This window comes from Hippopotamus amphibius, chromosome 8 (genome assembly GCF_030028045.1).
Source record: "Hippopotamus amphibius kiboko isolate mHipAmp2 chromosome 8, mHipAmp2.hap2, whole genome shotgun sequence".
Lineage (NCBI taxonomy): Eukaryota > Metazoa > Chordata > Mammalia > Artiodactyla > Hippopotamidae > Hippopotamus > Hippopotamus amphibius.
This window is the reverse complement of record NC_080193.1, coordinates 106759423-106773246: the sequence shown is the minus strand read 5'-3', so window position 1 is coordinate 106773246 and position 13824 is coordinate 106759423. Positions and strand designations below refer to the sequence as shown.

The 13824-nt window shown below is 34.7% G+C and overlaps 1 protein-coding gene across 2 annotated transcripts in view; it reads left to right on the top strand.

The window, feature by feature from the left end:
• The window catches only part of LOC130858171 (MOB-like protein phocein), a 39886-nt gene that overhangs the window by 22503 nt on the left and 3559 nt on the right, over nucleotides 1-13824 (top strand). For both annotated transcript variants that reach the window (XM_057744157.1, XM_057744155.1), the window contains 4 exons: nucleotides 486-586; nucleotides 3840-3882; nucleotides 4075-4161; nucleotides 13645-13724. In XM_057744157.1, the coding sequence (XP_057600140.1) occupies nucleotides 486-586; nucleotides 3840-3882; nucleotides 4075-4161; nucleotides 13645-13724 (311 nt within the window). The remainder of the gene's footprint in view (nucleotides 1-485; nucleotides 587-3839; nucleotides 3883-4074; nucleotides 4162-13644; nucleotides 13725-13824) is intronic.

Here is a 13824-nt window from a genome sequence, read left to right as displayed (position 1 = left end):
TCCTGAAGGGTATTTTTGCTAGATATAGAATTCTGGGTTGACAGTGCCTTTCTTTCAGCACTATTAAAGTGTTGTGCCATTTCCTCCTGTCGTCTGTGGTTTCTGATGAGAAAGCTGCACTCATTTGAATCCTTATTCTATAGGTCATGTCTCTTTTTTCGCTGGCTTCTTTATCTTTAGTTTTTGTCAGTTCGGTTACCTCTGGGCATGGATTTCTTTGGGTTTTCTTGTTTGGTGTTCACTCTGCTTTTTTTTTATTGTGGTAAATGTATAATTTAAAATTTGTCATTTTTGCCATTTTTAAGTGTACGGTTCTGTGGCATTAAGTAAATTCACATTGCTGTGCAACCATTACCACCTCCATCTCCAGAACTTTTGCATCTTCCCCAACTGAAACTCTGTACCCATCAAACAATAATAACTCTCATAGGATTTACCATGTAGTATAATATTTTAATTAACTGTAAGAACTTCTTTGTTTGTAGTATATTCAACAGAACATAAGAGCAGATTGTTCCAATATTGACAAAATTCTTGAACCACCTGAAGGCCAAGATGAAGGTGTATGGAAGTATGAACATTTAAGGTAGGTCCTTACGATATATCAAAATAATAGTAATACTTCTGGTAGTAAAAATAGCCTTTAATATTAATGATGATTATGAATCATAAATTATTTAATTACAGACCAAAAAGCCAAATTCTAAAGCTTTTATGTTTTCAATGTTATGAAGTTTTCAACATTGTTATTTACTGATTATTTTCCGTATTAATGGATTTGGCCCTTATTATCTTTTTACACAGTTTTCCTTAATTACATCTTTTAATCTCAGATGCATTATTTCCATGTACCTACTCATTTCTGTTACCTACTACTTACCTACTTATTTCTTTCTTGAGATCCTAGTCTATCTAGACTTGGTAGCTGATGAGTTACCTATTAACTAATGTGAACTTCCAGTCTTCCCTTTGGTAAATGGAGATTAATTGTAATCCTGAAGTGAGAAGTTTCAGAGCTTTTCATAATATCCTTTAAATGACAAAATTGATTTCTAATGAATCATGAGTTAACTTTAGAAGCAGCTATATTCTGAAGTTACTAGGCTATTTCTTGAAGTTATAAACTTTCCATTGTAAATGGGAGCTGGGATGAGAAGATAGATTAAAAATAGAGAATGCAGTGTGAGATATGTGTTCATCAGAGTTTGTTACTTTGAGTTGATTTTTAAATAATAAGGTGGAGTAGAGATATGACTTTTCCTGAATAAATTAGACCACATTTCCTGTGATGAGTGCCTCAATTTATAGACAAGGTACTTTTTCTGTTGTTTTATTTGGATGCTATAGGCTTGTCTAGATATTGTTAAGACAGTGTCTTGTCATAACAGTTTAGCAGTTTCAGGATGCTGAGACTTCTTTGTAATCTGCCAGTTTCTTGGGCAAACCACTTGACTACTTGTTTAGGTTTCTTTTTTTTTACATACATCTTGATGCATGATAATTGAAAGTATGAGTATGTAGATATTATACCATTCTTAAAAGTATAGAGAGCACTTTAATTATTATATCCTCTATCTTATTTTAATCAGCTTTGAAAATAACTACTTACTTACCTATGGGTTTAATGATGAAAATAAGCAAGGGTGTTTCTGTCACTGTAAGCATAATTCCTAAAAAGTGAGGGTTCATTTTAATTTACAAGGTTTTTATTTTAAATCTAAGAAAAACCTTTCCTCCCTGTTTAACTTAGACTATGAAATATGCATTATATAAAACTTGTAAACTCTTTCTCATGCATATTCCATTTGTCCTGGTGCTATTGTTATTACTTTTGCTATTTCTTTAATATTAGTCACTTTGTTTTGTATAATTTATATGTTATATATCACATATATATTCTTTTGTCTCTTTATTATAGTGTATACATCTTTATAGTTGACCAAGAAGTGTTTTAAAAGTAATTTGATTTTTTTTTTGCACGTGCTTAATGTTACTGATATAAGGCTTAATACTTGCTGTTATTGGTTAATGCAGTTGATTATATTATGACGTTAGTGGGAATTGTATCCTATCCTCAGTCAAATCTCCCGCTACTCCTTACTGAATATTTGTAATTAGGAAAAGATGCCCCTTCCTCTGAGCGGCTGCAATCCCATGCTAGTGTGCTTGGCTTACTGACTGGAGTGTAGACTAGATTTCAGTTCTGGCTTGTCTTTTTAGTTGCATAACTTTGTATGTTAGCCCTATATTGAATTAACTTGAAGCTGTTAGGTTTACACTGTTTGCCACAGATTGTACCTATAACACTGCCAAATCAGTTAGCTTAATTTTTCTGTTTGCCATAAGTAGGTTGGACTAGATGAGAAACTTGTTTATCACCACCCGTCTTTATTACTACTTAGTGGAAAACAACTCAGAAACACATAACATGCAACTTACAGATTATGGGGCCGTAGAGGATTTTGTGATGCTTCAGAAATAGTGTTATTTATATAATCTGAGAACAGCATTATTATTAGGCATCTGGAAAGGAAATACAGTTATAGACAACTGAAAATTTGACCCTTGTTTTTTGCTTTCTTCTATTTTAATGTACATTATAAATAAATAAGTAAATAAATTTCTTTCACATATGTGCAGTATTTTGGGGTTTTTTGGAACTCTCTTTTTTTATCTTTTAATTATGTAGGTTTTAGCCTTGCAGTTTGTGGAACCAAAGTGTGTGCATTTGTTTGATGGGGAAACATAGTGACTAATTTGATAGATTTTTAGAGGGAACACATTCAGTACTTTGACAACATAAAGTAAGTTATTTTTATGACATAAAGGATTAATTTTCTTTTCATATCAAATAGCACGTCTGTCTAAAAATGATCTAAATGTCCGGTAATTTGCTTCATTTTTCATTTATTCAAAAATATTTTTTGAGCACTTAACTATTGTAAGAACAATCCAAGCCTTGTTCTAGGCTTTATAATTAATTCTGTTTGATAATTTTAGAGGGAAAGTAAATCATGAAAAAATGCCCAAGATCTATTAAGTGACAAAAAAGCGAGTTACAAAATTGTGTGATAGGATTCCAATATATTGTATCTGTAGAGAAAATAAAATATGCATGTAAACAATACTATCTTTTGGGAAGAGGTTGTGGAATTACAGAGGACTTTCCTCTTTTACATTTTGTATTTGGTCATATTTGGAGTTTTTAGAAGGAGCATGTTTGTAATCAGAATAAAATCTGTATAATACATAGGAATATAAAACGTCTAGTCTTTCTTTATATCTGTATACAGATGTATACACACATATAAATTTTTACATAACTGGAATCTTGCTGTGAATATAAGTATATATCCTTTGTAATTTTATGTAATACCAACATTTTACTGCTCTCTAATTGCTAATCATTTATAATGTTTCAAAGATACTTTTTATGTATATAGTTTCAGTGAACATCTTTGTACATATGTCTGCATTGCAGTTCTAATTATTTCATTAGATTCTTAGGAGAATGACTTACTCAAAAAATATACACTTTGTAAGAGTCTTGGTAAATATTTTCAAATTATTTCTCAGAAAAATTGTACCAATTTCCAGTGTGTAACACTGATCAACTCCCTGAACTCTGATATTGAACATTATTATTAGGCTTGTTAGTTTGGGGTTTTGTTTACTAATATGGGTGTCTTTGTAAGGAATGTACCATGTAAATTCAGGTAGTGTTGATAAAGGTGATGAGGGAGGAAGGACAGTACTGATGGGATTCTGTTTTCATAGTTAATGTTGTAAAAATAATATGGAGGATAGATATGACTTCATTTATGTATTTTCATTTTTAGGCAATTTTGTCTTGAGCTAAATGGACTTGCTGTCAAACTTCAGGTAATATTTTCTTTAAGTTAAAGTTATAATTGAAAGTTCTGATTTTTTTTTCTGTTTTTGTAAATTAATGTGCTTACAAAGACTTATCCAAAATTTTTAATCTATTCTAGAATTTTATATGAAATGTAGCAACTCAAATGATAAACCTTTTCATTATTATTTTGCATATTAATAGATGTAACTTTTTAACAGAGTGAATGCCATCCAGATACGTGCACTCAGATGACAGCAACTGAACAATGGATTTTTCTTTGTGCAGCTCATAAAACACCAAAAGAGGTGAGAATTTATGAAATAGAATAACTAAAAAAATCATCATAGGACTTCCTAGGTGGCACAGTGGTTAAGAATCTGCCTGCCAGTGCAGGGGACATGGGTTCGATCCCTGGGCGGGGAAGATCCCACGTGCTGCAGAGCAACTGAGCGCATGAACCACAACTATTGAGCCCGTGCTCTAGAGCCCATGAGCCACAGCTGTTGAGCCTGTGTGCCGCAACTATTGAAGCCCACATGCCTAGAGCCCATGCTCTGCAACAAGAGAAGCCACTGCAATGAGGAGCCCACGCACCACAATGAAGAGTACCCCCAGCTCCAACCAGAGAAAGCCCATGTGCAGCAATGAAGACCCAATGCAGCCAATAAATAAATAAATAAATTAATTAATTAAAAAACATCATAACTTAAATCTCTTCAAGACAGTGGTAGACAAATTTTTCTAGTTTTTAGGTCATTGTTTATTTTGCCCTTTGGTTTAGAGTTCTTTGCCGCAAGGTTATTGCCACAGTGCTACCTTAGGCTTTCTTATGATTAGTATCTCTTTAAAAAATTTTCAAAGTACTTTTTTTTAATTAATTTATTTATGTTATTTATATATTGGCTGCGTTGGGTCTTTGTTGCTGCACACGGGCTTTCTCTAGTTGCTGAGAGCGGGGGCTACTCTTCATTGTGGTGCGCGGGCTCCTCATTGTAGTGGCTTCTCTTGCTGCGGAGCATGGGCTGTAGGCGCATGGGCTTCAATAGTTATGGCACACAGGCTTAATAGTTGTGGCTCACGGGCTTTAGAGCACAGGCTCAATAGTTGTGGCTCATGGGCTTAGCTGCTCCGTGGCATGTGGACTCTTCCCAGAGCAGGGCTCGAACCCATGTCCCCTGCATTGGCAGACGGATTCTTAACCATTGTGCCACCTAGGAAGCCCTCTTTAAAAAATTTTAATTGAAATTTTCATTAACCTATACTATGTTAGTTTCAGGTGTAGGACATAGTGATTCAATATTTCTATACATTACAAAATGATCACCATGCACGATAAGTTTAGTTACCATCTGTCATGATACAAAGTTATTACAGTATTATTGAGAATATTCCTCATGTGTGACTCATTTATTTTGTAACTAGAAGTTTATACCTCTTAATCTTCCTTACCTATTTCACTCATCCCTACCTTCCCTCTGGCAACCACCTTTGTTCTGTATATCTGTGACTGCTTCTGTTTTGTTATTTGTTCATTTGTTTTGCTTTTTAGATTCCACGTGTAAGTGAAATCATATAGTATTTGTCTTTCTCTGTCTGGCTTATTTCACTTAGAATAATACCCTCTAGGTCCATCCATGTCATTGCAAATGGCAAAATTTCATTCTTTTTTATGCTAGTGTGTTATGTATACAACATCATCTTTATCTTTTCATCTAATCGATGAACGCTTAGTTTGCTTCGATGTCTTGGCTGCTGCAAATAATGCTGCAGTGAACATGGGGGTGCATATATCTGCTAGAATTATTTATTTTGGCTGTGTTGGGTCTTTGTTGCTGCGCACAGGCTTTCTCTGATTGGGGCTACTCTTCGTTGTGGTGCGTGGGCTTCTCATTGCAGTGGCTTCTCTTATTACGGAGCACAGGCTCTAGGCACATGGGCTTCAGTAGTTGTGGCATGTGGGCTCAGTAGTTGTGGCTCACAGACTCTAAAGCACAGGCTCAGTAGTTGTGGTGCACGGGCTTAGTTGCTCGGTGGTATGTGGGATCCTCCCGGCCCAGGGATCTAACCCATGTCCCCTGCATTGGCATGCAGATTCTTAACCACTGTGCCACCAGAGAAACCCTATGGCAGTTCTATTTTTAATTTTTTGAGGAGCTGCCATACTGTTTTCCTTAGTGGTTGTACCAATTTACATTCCCTCCAACTGTACATGAGGGTTACCATTTCTCCTCATCCGTACTTGTTATCTTTTTGATAATAGTCTTTTTGACAAGTGTGAGGTAGTATCTCGTGGTTTGATTTGCGTTTCCTTGATGATTAGTAATGTTGAACATCTTTTCGTGTGTCTGTTGGCCATCATATGTCTTCTTTGGGAAAATGTCTATTCAGATCTTCTGCCCATTTTTTAATCTGGTTGTCAAAGAGTGTACTGCCTGTGTTTTCTTCTAGGATTTTATGGTTTTCCATCTCACATTTAAGTCTTAAATCCATTTTGAGTTTATTTTTGTGTATGGTGTGAGAAAGTAATCCAGTTTGACTCTTTTATATGTAGCTGTCCAGTTTTCCCAGCACTATTTATTGAAGAGACTCTTTCCCCCATTGTATATTGCCTCTTTTGTTATAGATAATTGACCATGTTAAGTGTGGATTCCCTATTCTGTTCCGTTGATCCATGTGTCTGTTTTTGGTGCCAGTACCATACTGTTTTGATTACTGTAGCTTCGTAGTATAGTTTCAAATCAAGGTGTGTGATATTTCCATCTTTGTTGTTCTTTCTTAAGATTGTTTTGGCTAGGTCTTTTGTGTTTCCATACAAATTTTAAAATAAAATTTTATTTGTTTTATTGAAACAATGCCATAGTTATTTTGATAAGGATTGCATTGAATAGTAGATTGCCTTGGGTAGTGCAGTTATTTTAACAATAATAATTCTTCCAGTCCATGAGCACAGTGTATTTTTCCATTTGTTTGAAGAGTATCATTTTTCATAACTGAACAATTGAATGGGCTGGAACTTACGATTCACTGGCTGTGACAGAATAACACCTGTCATATTGTGTTGATATCTAATATGTAATGGATGAGAAACATCTGTTGAGATTTTTGGTTTACTCGTAATTTATTTTGATAGGAGTAACTGTTCGTGATTACTAGTTGATTCTTAGTCTGTCAGGTAGAAATGTTACGTTTGAACTTCATGGGTGAATATTTTTTCTCAACATTTGATTAATGTTTCTTACTATTTATTTGAAACCCACCATAATGATTTTCCTCTCCATAATTGGTCTTTTTTTTTTTAATATATGTAAACTTTTTTTTAAGACTTTTTGATGTGGACCATTTTTAAAGTCTTTATTGAATTTGTTACAATATTGCTTCTATTTTATTTTTTGTTTTTTTTTTTTGGCCCCGAGGCATGTGGGATCTTAGCTCCCCAACCAGGGATTGAACCTGCACCCTCCACATTGCAAGCTGAAAGCTTAACCACTGGATTGCCAGGGAAGTCCTTCATAATTGGTCTTACCTTGAAAAACTTATTCATGTTATTTTCTCCTTATTTAGTTTTTGTCTGGGTGAGAGTATAGGAAGTAGCAATTGTTTATAGAACGTTTTTTGCTTTAAATAATTCCTTCATGTCATCTGACACCTAGTACACGTTCAGTTTTCCTTAGTTGTCTCAAAAATGTCCTTTACAGTGGTTTGTTTAAACTTTGCATTGCATTTCCCTAGATCTGCATTCCCTTTTAATCTGTAGTAATTGGTTTTTACTTGACATTGACTCATTGAAAATAGTTGTTAGGCCTGTGCTGTGGGATTATAGACTTTTAAGTGATTGTTATATTGACAGACTTCTAAGGCTTAAAGAGATAATTCTCTAGTTGGAAGATCAATATTTGATGTTCTTTTGTTTGAAAAAGCAAATTCTGCAAAATAAGGAGTATTTGATGCCTGTCTAACCTAGTAGCACTTATTTTTGAAGATGGACTTCACTCATGGTGTAACTTTTTTTGAGTTAATAAATTGAAGCAGTATTAAGGTTGTGAATCATTATACATCTGGGAAAATCATAGCAGTTTTATTGATAATTCACTGAAATTGGCTACATAGTATAGTAAATTATTTGATAATTCCAATTAGGAAACTGAATCCAAAAAGCTAGTTTCATTTTGGCAGATAGTAAAGATGCATTATTTTCACTTTAGAGTGGAAAAGCCATCCACTTTGTGATGTATTGTGAAATTTATACATACTGTCATTACCACATCCACTTTTTTCTTGAGTAATGGTAAATGTAAGATAGGATAATCATCAGCATTATATTCTGTGAATGAATCTTAAAAGTGCAACATTGCTTGCTGAAGACCAGCTCCACTAGATTGTCCATGTGTCAAGGGAGGGTGATAGTGTAATTTCCAAGCGGTGGTTATATGGGATGGGATTACTGTAAAAATACAAACAAAAGAAAATCTTGAAAGGACACTTTTTTAATTCTTTTGGAACAATTGTGCATAGTTAGGAAATAATAGCAACTGAAAGATTAGTAGCTAAGTAAGTTGCTCTTATGAATTAAAAGCACTGGCAGATTCTGAAATGGAAGAGTAATGATTTGTTCAGGGTCCTTGAGAATTAGAGAGTCATTGCAGCAAATAGAGTTAACTGTGCAAATAGTGATTGTAAATGATAAAGATTATAACTTGTTATTGTCTGTCAGCCCTTTCAGTTACATGCAGAGTGTGGTTACTTGCAGTAGCATTATTAATATATGTTTGGTAAAAATATAATTTATAAAAGTTTGAACACAATTACTATTTTGTAATATATTTTGCCAACTTTTTGCTGTTACATATGATGCAGAGTAGGATCAGTTAACTGAGAATTAATTGGGGGAGATGGAGGGAAGCAGCTAAAACAGGGCAAAACTCTTCCTCTAATTCCAAAAAAATTCAGAAACCAATTAAATATCTAAAGTTATGCTGTCTGATACAGTAGCCATGGAACACATGTGGCTGTGGAGCACTTAATGTAGGTAGTCCAAATTGAGATATGCCCTAAGTGTAAAACACATACTGATTTCAAAGACTTAGTGTAAAAGTGTAAAATACCTCACTGAGAGATAACTGGCTATCTACATACAAAAGAATGAATTTAGATCCCTACCTCACACCATATACAAAAGTTAGCTCAAAGTGGATCAAAGACCTAAATAATAAGAGCTAAAATTATAAAAAAAAAAAACAAAACTCTTGGGGAAAAAACATAGGTATGCATTTTCATGACCTTGGACTAGGCAACTATTTCTTAGCTATGACACCAAAAGCACAGCAGTGGAAGAAGATATAGATAGGTCAGATCTCATCAAAATTAAAAATGATTGTGCTTTAAAGGACACTGTCAAGAGAGCAAAAAGTGTAAATAATGAGAGAAAATATTTTTGTAAATTGTATCTCTGATAAGGTTCTAGTATCTAGAACTATTATGAAACAACCAAAAGACAACCTAATTTTAAAATGAGCAAAGGATTTTTTTTTGACCATGCAGCATGGCCTGCAGGATCTTAGTTCCTTGACTAGGCATTGAACCTGGGCCCACGGTAATGAAAGCACCAAGTCCTAACTACTGGACCACCAAGGAAGTCCCTAAAATGAGCAAAGGATTTGAATGGATATTTCTCTAAAGAAGATATACAAATGGTCAATAAGCACATGAAAGGGTGCTCAACATCATTAATCATTAGGTTAAATGCATGTCAAAATCACAATGAGAGGGGGACTTCCCTGGTGGTGCAGTGGTTAAGAATCCACCTGCCAATGCAGGGCACACAGGTCTGAGCCCTGGTCAGGAAGGATCACACATGCTGCTGAGCAACTAAGCCCGTGCCTGTACTCTAGAGCCTGAGAGCCACAACTAGTGAGCCCATGTGGCACAACTACTGAAGTCCGTGCACCACAACAAAGAGTAGTCCCCACTCACCGCAACTAGAGGAAGCCCACACAGGAACAAAGACCCAAAGCAGCCAATAAATTAAAAACAAACCAACCACATGAGAATGGATAAACAAAAATGTGGTGTATATATATATACAATGGAATATTATTCAGCCATAAAAGGGAATGAAATTCTGATACGTGCTACAGCATGTATGGGCCTTGCGGACATTAATGCTAAGTGAAATAAGCCAGACACAAAAGGATAGTTATTGTATTTTTTCATATGAACTATCTAGAAAGGGCAAATTCATAGAGACTGAAAGTACGTTAGAGGTCATTAGGGGCTGGGGGTCAGGGATGTGGGGAATTATTGCTTAATGGTTATAGTTTCTGTTTGGCATGATGAAAAACCTTTGGTTAAAAACAGGTAGTGTAGATGGTTGCATGATAGTGAATGTAATTAATGCCACTGAATTGTACATTTAAAAAATGGTTAAAATGGCAAATTTTATATTTTACCACAATTTTTTTTAAATGGAAAAAAAAGACACACCCCCTACAATGGTAAACACTTCACCCACTAGAATGACTAAAATATAAAAAGACAAATAATAACAAGTGTTGGCCAGGATGTGGAGAAAGTAGAACCCTTATACATAGCTTATGGTTTTGTAAAAAATATTGTAGCCATTTTGGAAAACAGTTTGAAAGTTCCTCAAAATAATAAGTATACAGTTGGTTTATGATTTATCAGTTCTACTCCTAGGTATATTCCCCAAAGAAATGAAAACATATATCCACACGAAACTTGTGCACTAATGGTCACAGCCGCATTGTTCACAATAGCCAGAAATGGAAACAACCAAATTTCCATCAACTGATGAGTAATTAAACCACATGTGATATATGCATACAATGGAATATTATTTAGCCTTAAAAAAGAATGAAGTCTACACAGGGAGAAACATATTTTACGGTATTTTATATATATTAAAAATGAAGTGTAAAAGGGAACTCTCCTGCACTGTTGGTGGGACTGTAAGTTGGTACAGCCACTATGGAAAACAATTTGGAGGTTCCTTAAAAAACTACAAATAGAACTACCATATGATCCAGTAATCCCACTCCTGGGCATATACCCAAAGAAAACCATAATCCCAAAAGAAACTTGTACCATCATGTTTATTGCAGCACTATTTACAATAGCCAGGACATGGAAGCAACCTAAGTGCCCATCAACAAATGAATGGATACAGAAGATGTGGCATATATATACAATGGAATATTACTCAGCTATAAAAAGGGATGAGATGGAGCTATATGTAATGAGGTGGATAGAACTACAATCTGTCATACATAGTGAAGTAAGTCAGAAAGAGAAGGACAAATATTGTATGCTAACTCACATATACGGAATCTAAAAATGGTACTGATGAACTCAGTGACAAGAACAAGATGCAGATACAGAGAATGGACTGGAGAACTCGAGGTATGGGAGGGGGCGGGGGGTGAAGGGGAAACTGAGATGAAGCGAGAGAGTAGCACAGACATATATATACTACCAACTGTAAAATAGTCAGTGGGAAGTTGTATAACAAAGGGAGTCCAACTCGAGGATGGAAAATGCCTTAGAGGACTGGGGCAGGGAGGGTGGGGGGGACTTGAGGAGGGGGAGTCAAGGAAGGGAGGGAATATGGGGATATGTGTATAAAAACAGATGATTGAACCTGGTGTACCCCCCCCCCCAAAAAAAAAATGAAGTGTAAAAAGGTTTTGAATTAAGAAAAGAAAGTAATGACCTACTGATTTATACTGCACTATTGATAAGCCTTGAAAACATGCTGAGTGACACAAAAGCCCACACACATTCTATTCCATTTTTTAGGAAATATCCAAAATAGGTAAATTCAAAGAAGACAGAAAGTAGATTAGTTCTTTAGGATTAGAGGGAAGAGAGAAGAAGTGACTGCTAATTAGTACTAGGTTTCTTTTGGGGGTGATGAGAATGACCTAGAACGTAGTTGACAGTGGTTGCACAATTTTGTGAATATACTAGAAACTACTGAATTTTACACTTTAAAAGAAATTTTATGTCATGTGAATTATATCTTAATTTAAAAATACCCCACAAAGTCTCATTAGCAATTTTTATATCAATTGTATGTTAAAATGATCATTTTGGCTATATGGAGTTAAAAAAATACATCATTAAAATTAATTTCAGCTATTTTTACTTTTTTAATATGGATACTAGAAATTTTTAAATATATAGCTTACATTATATTTCCATGCTGACTTAAAGATTGTAAAACTGTCCCATGGTACACCCAAATGACCAATATGAGTGAGAAACACAGTGACTTTGGGATATTTGTTTTTGACCAAATTGCCTATTATCATATATATGGAGAAAGATACTTTTTTCAGTTAATACTGCCCATGTTACTATTTTAGGCAGTGAGTCTACTAGCCATAAATTCCTATGGATGAAAGAATTCCTATGGTTAGAAAAATACTTTTTTTTTTTTGGTTTAGATAATCTTTAGGTATTTGCCATGTACTATACTAAGCTGTATTTATTAGTTACTACATTTTTAAATACCAGTTTCATTCTCAACACTTGAAAAATATTCTAATTACTGGGTAGAACTAGAGTCTTTTTATTTCTTTCTCTAGTTTATTTTTTCCTTCTTGGGTCCCTGGTTCGTTCTCAGTCTTCCTTTCTTTTGATGCTTCTCCCTCTCTGCCCTCAGAAGAACTGAATGAGAATTACTTTGCAGTTTTATTTTTCCTTTAATAGGTTTGCTGATTTGCCCTGAGACAGATAGGTTTCATTGTTTCTGATAAATGGAATAGGGTAAGACAGGTTTATTAAAATATAAAGATTGCCTATTAAATTGCAAAAGGGGAGAACATTTTTTAACGAGAGCTGTTAGATTGGTAACAATGTACCAGCAACATAATAAAGGCATGCTTTTTAGGATGTAAGAAAGAAGTAATCTTTGGAGGTATTTGTGAACAGAAGGAGGCTGCTGGGCCACTTGGTAAAGTATAAATCAGTGGACTAGGAATCAGTGTATCTGGGTGATGGTTTTTAAGTCCTTCTTCCTAACTGTATCATCTTTTATAAGTCATTGACCAGTTGTCAAGGGTAGTCCCTGTTGCTATGCATCATTCTTCAGGGGGTCTCCCTCTCATGCGTTGCAGTTGAGATACTTGCGTGTTTGCTTACTTGAATCTCTGTCGTTATAAAGTTAGCCTCCTCTTAGACAGCATGCCTAAAGAGCAGACTTTTCTAAGTTGGACTGCTTGTTTTTGTTTTTTTCTTTTAAGGACTTTTATTGAGATATGATTGACATACAATATACTGCATATATTTAAAGTGTACAGCTTGATATTTTTTTCTTATTAGTAATGTATATATGGCAATCCCAATTGGACTGCTTGTTTGTGAAGTATTCCTTATCCTTGCCTATAGATTTTTAAGATCTGGGAAGAAACCTGTGCATACTCTGCAGACTGACCAGCCTGTTTCCTTGTTTGTAAAGCCAGAGGGTTAGATTGGATAATCAGGTGTTCTTCCCCGCTCTAAGCATTGTTTTCCTCTAGGTACAATATGGAGAGTGAGAAATTGGGAGACCAATTCACTTATTTTCTAGAATCTGGGTATTATAGTTAAAGGGGATAATAAACCCTTATTTATTGACATAACATTGATTTTTACAGTCATTCTGATATTGTAAGGAACTTTTTCTTAGAATATGCTCAGGGTTTTTGGACTAAGATGCCTATGTAATAAATACACCTAATTTTAGAGGTAGAGCTCTTTGTTGATGCATTTTTATATCCTTTCTTTTATAGTGTCCTGCTATAGACTATACTAGACACACACTTGATGGTGCTGCATGTCTTCTGAATAGCAATAAATATTTTCCCAGCAGGTAAACAAAACTTTTAAACATAGTGCTAAACTTTTTGAATTTAATTTTAAAGATTGATGTTTTTAAAACTAAAACTAGTTTGCTTGTTAATGCATTGTAT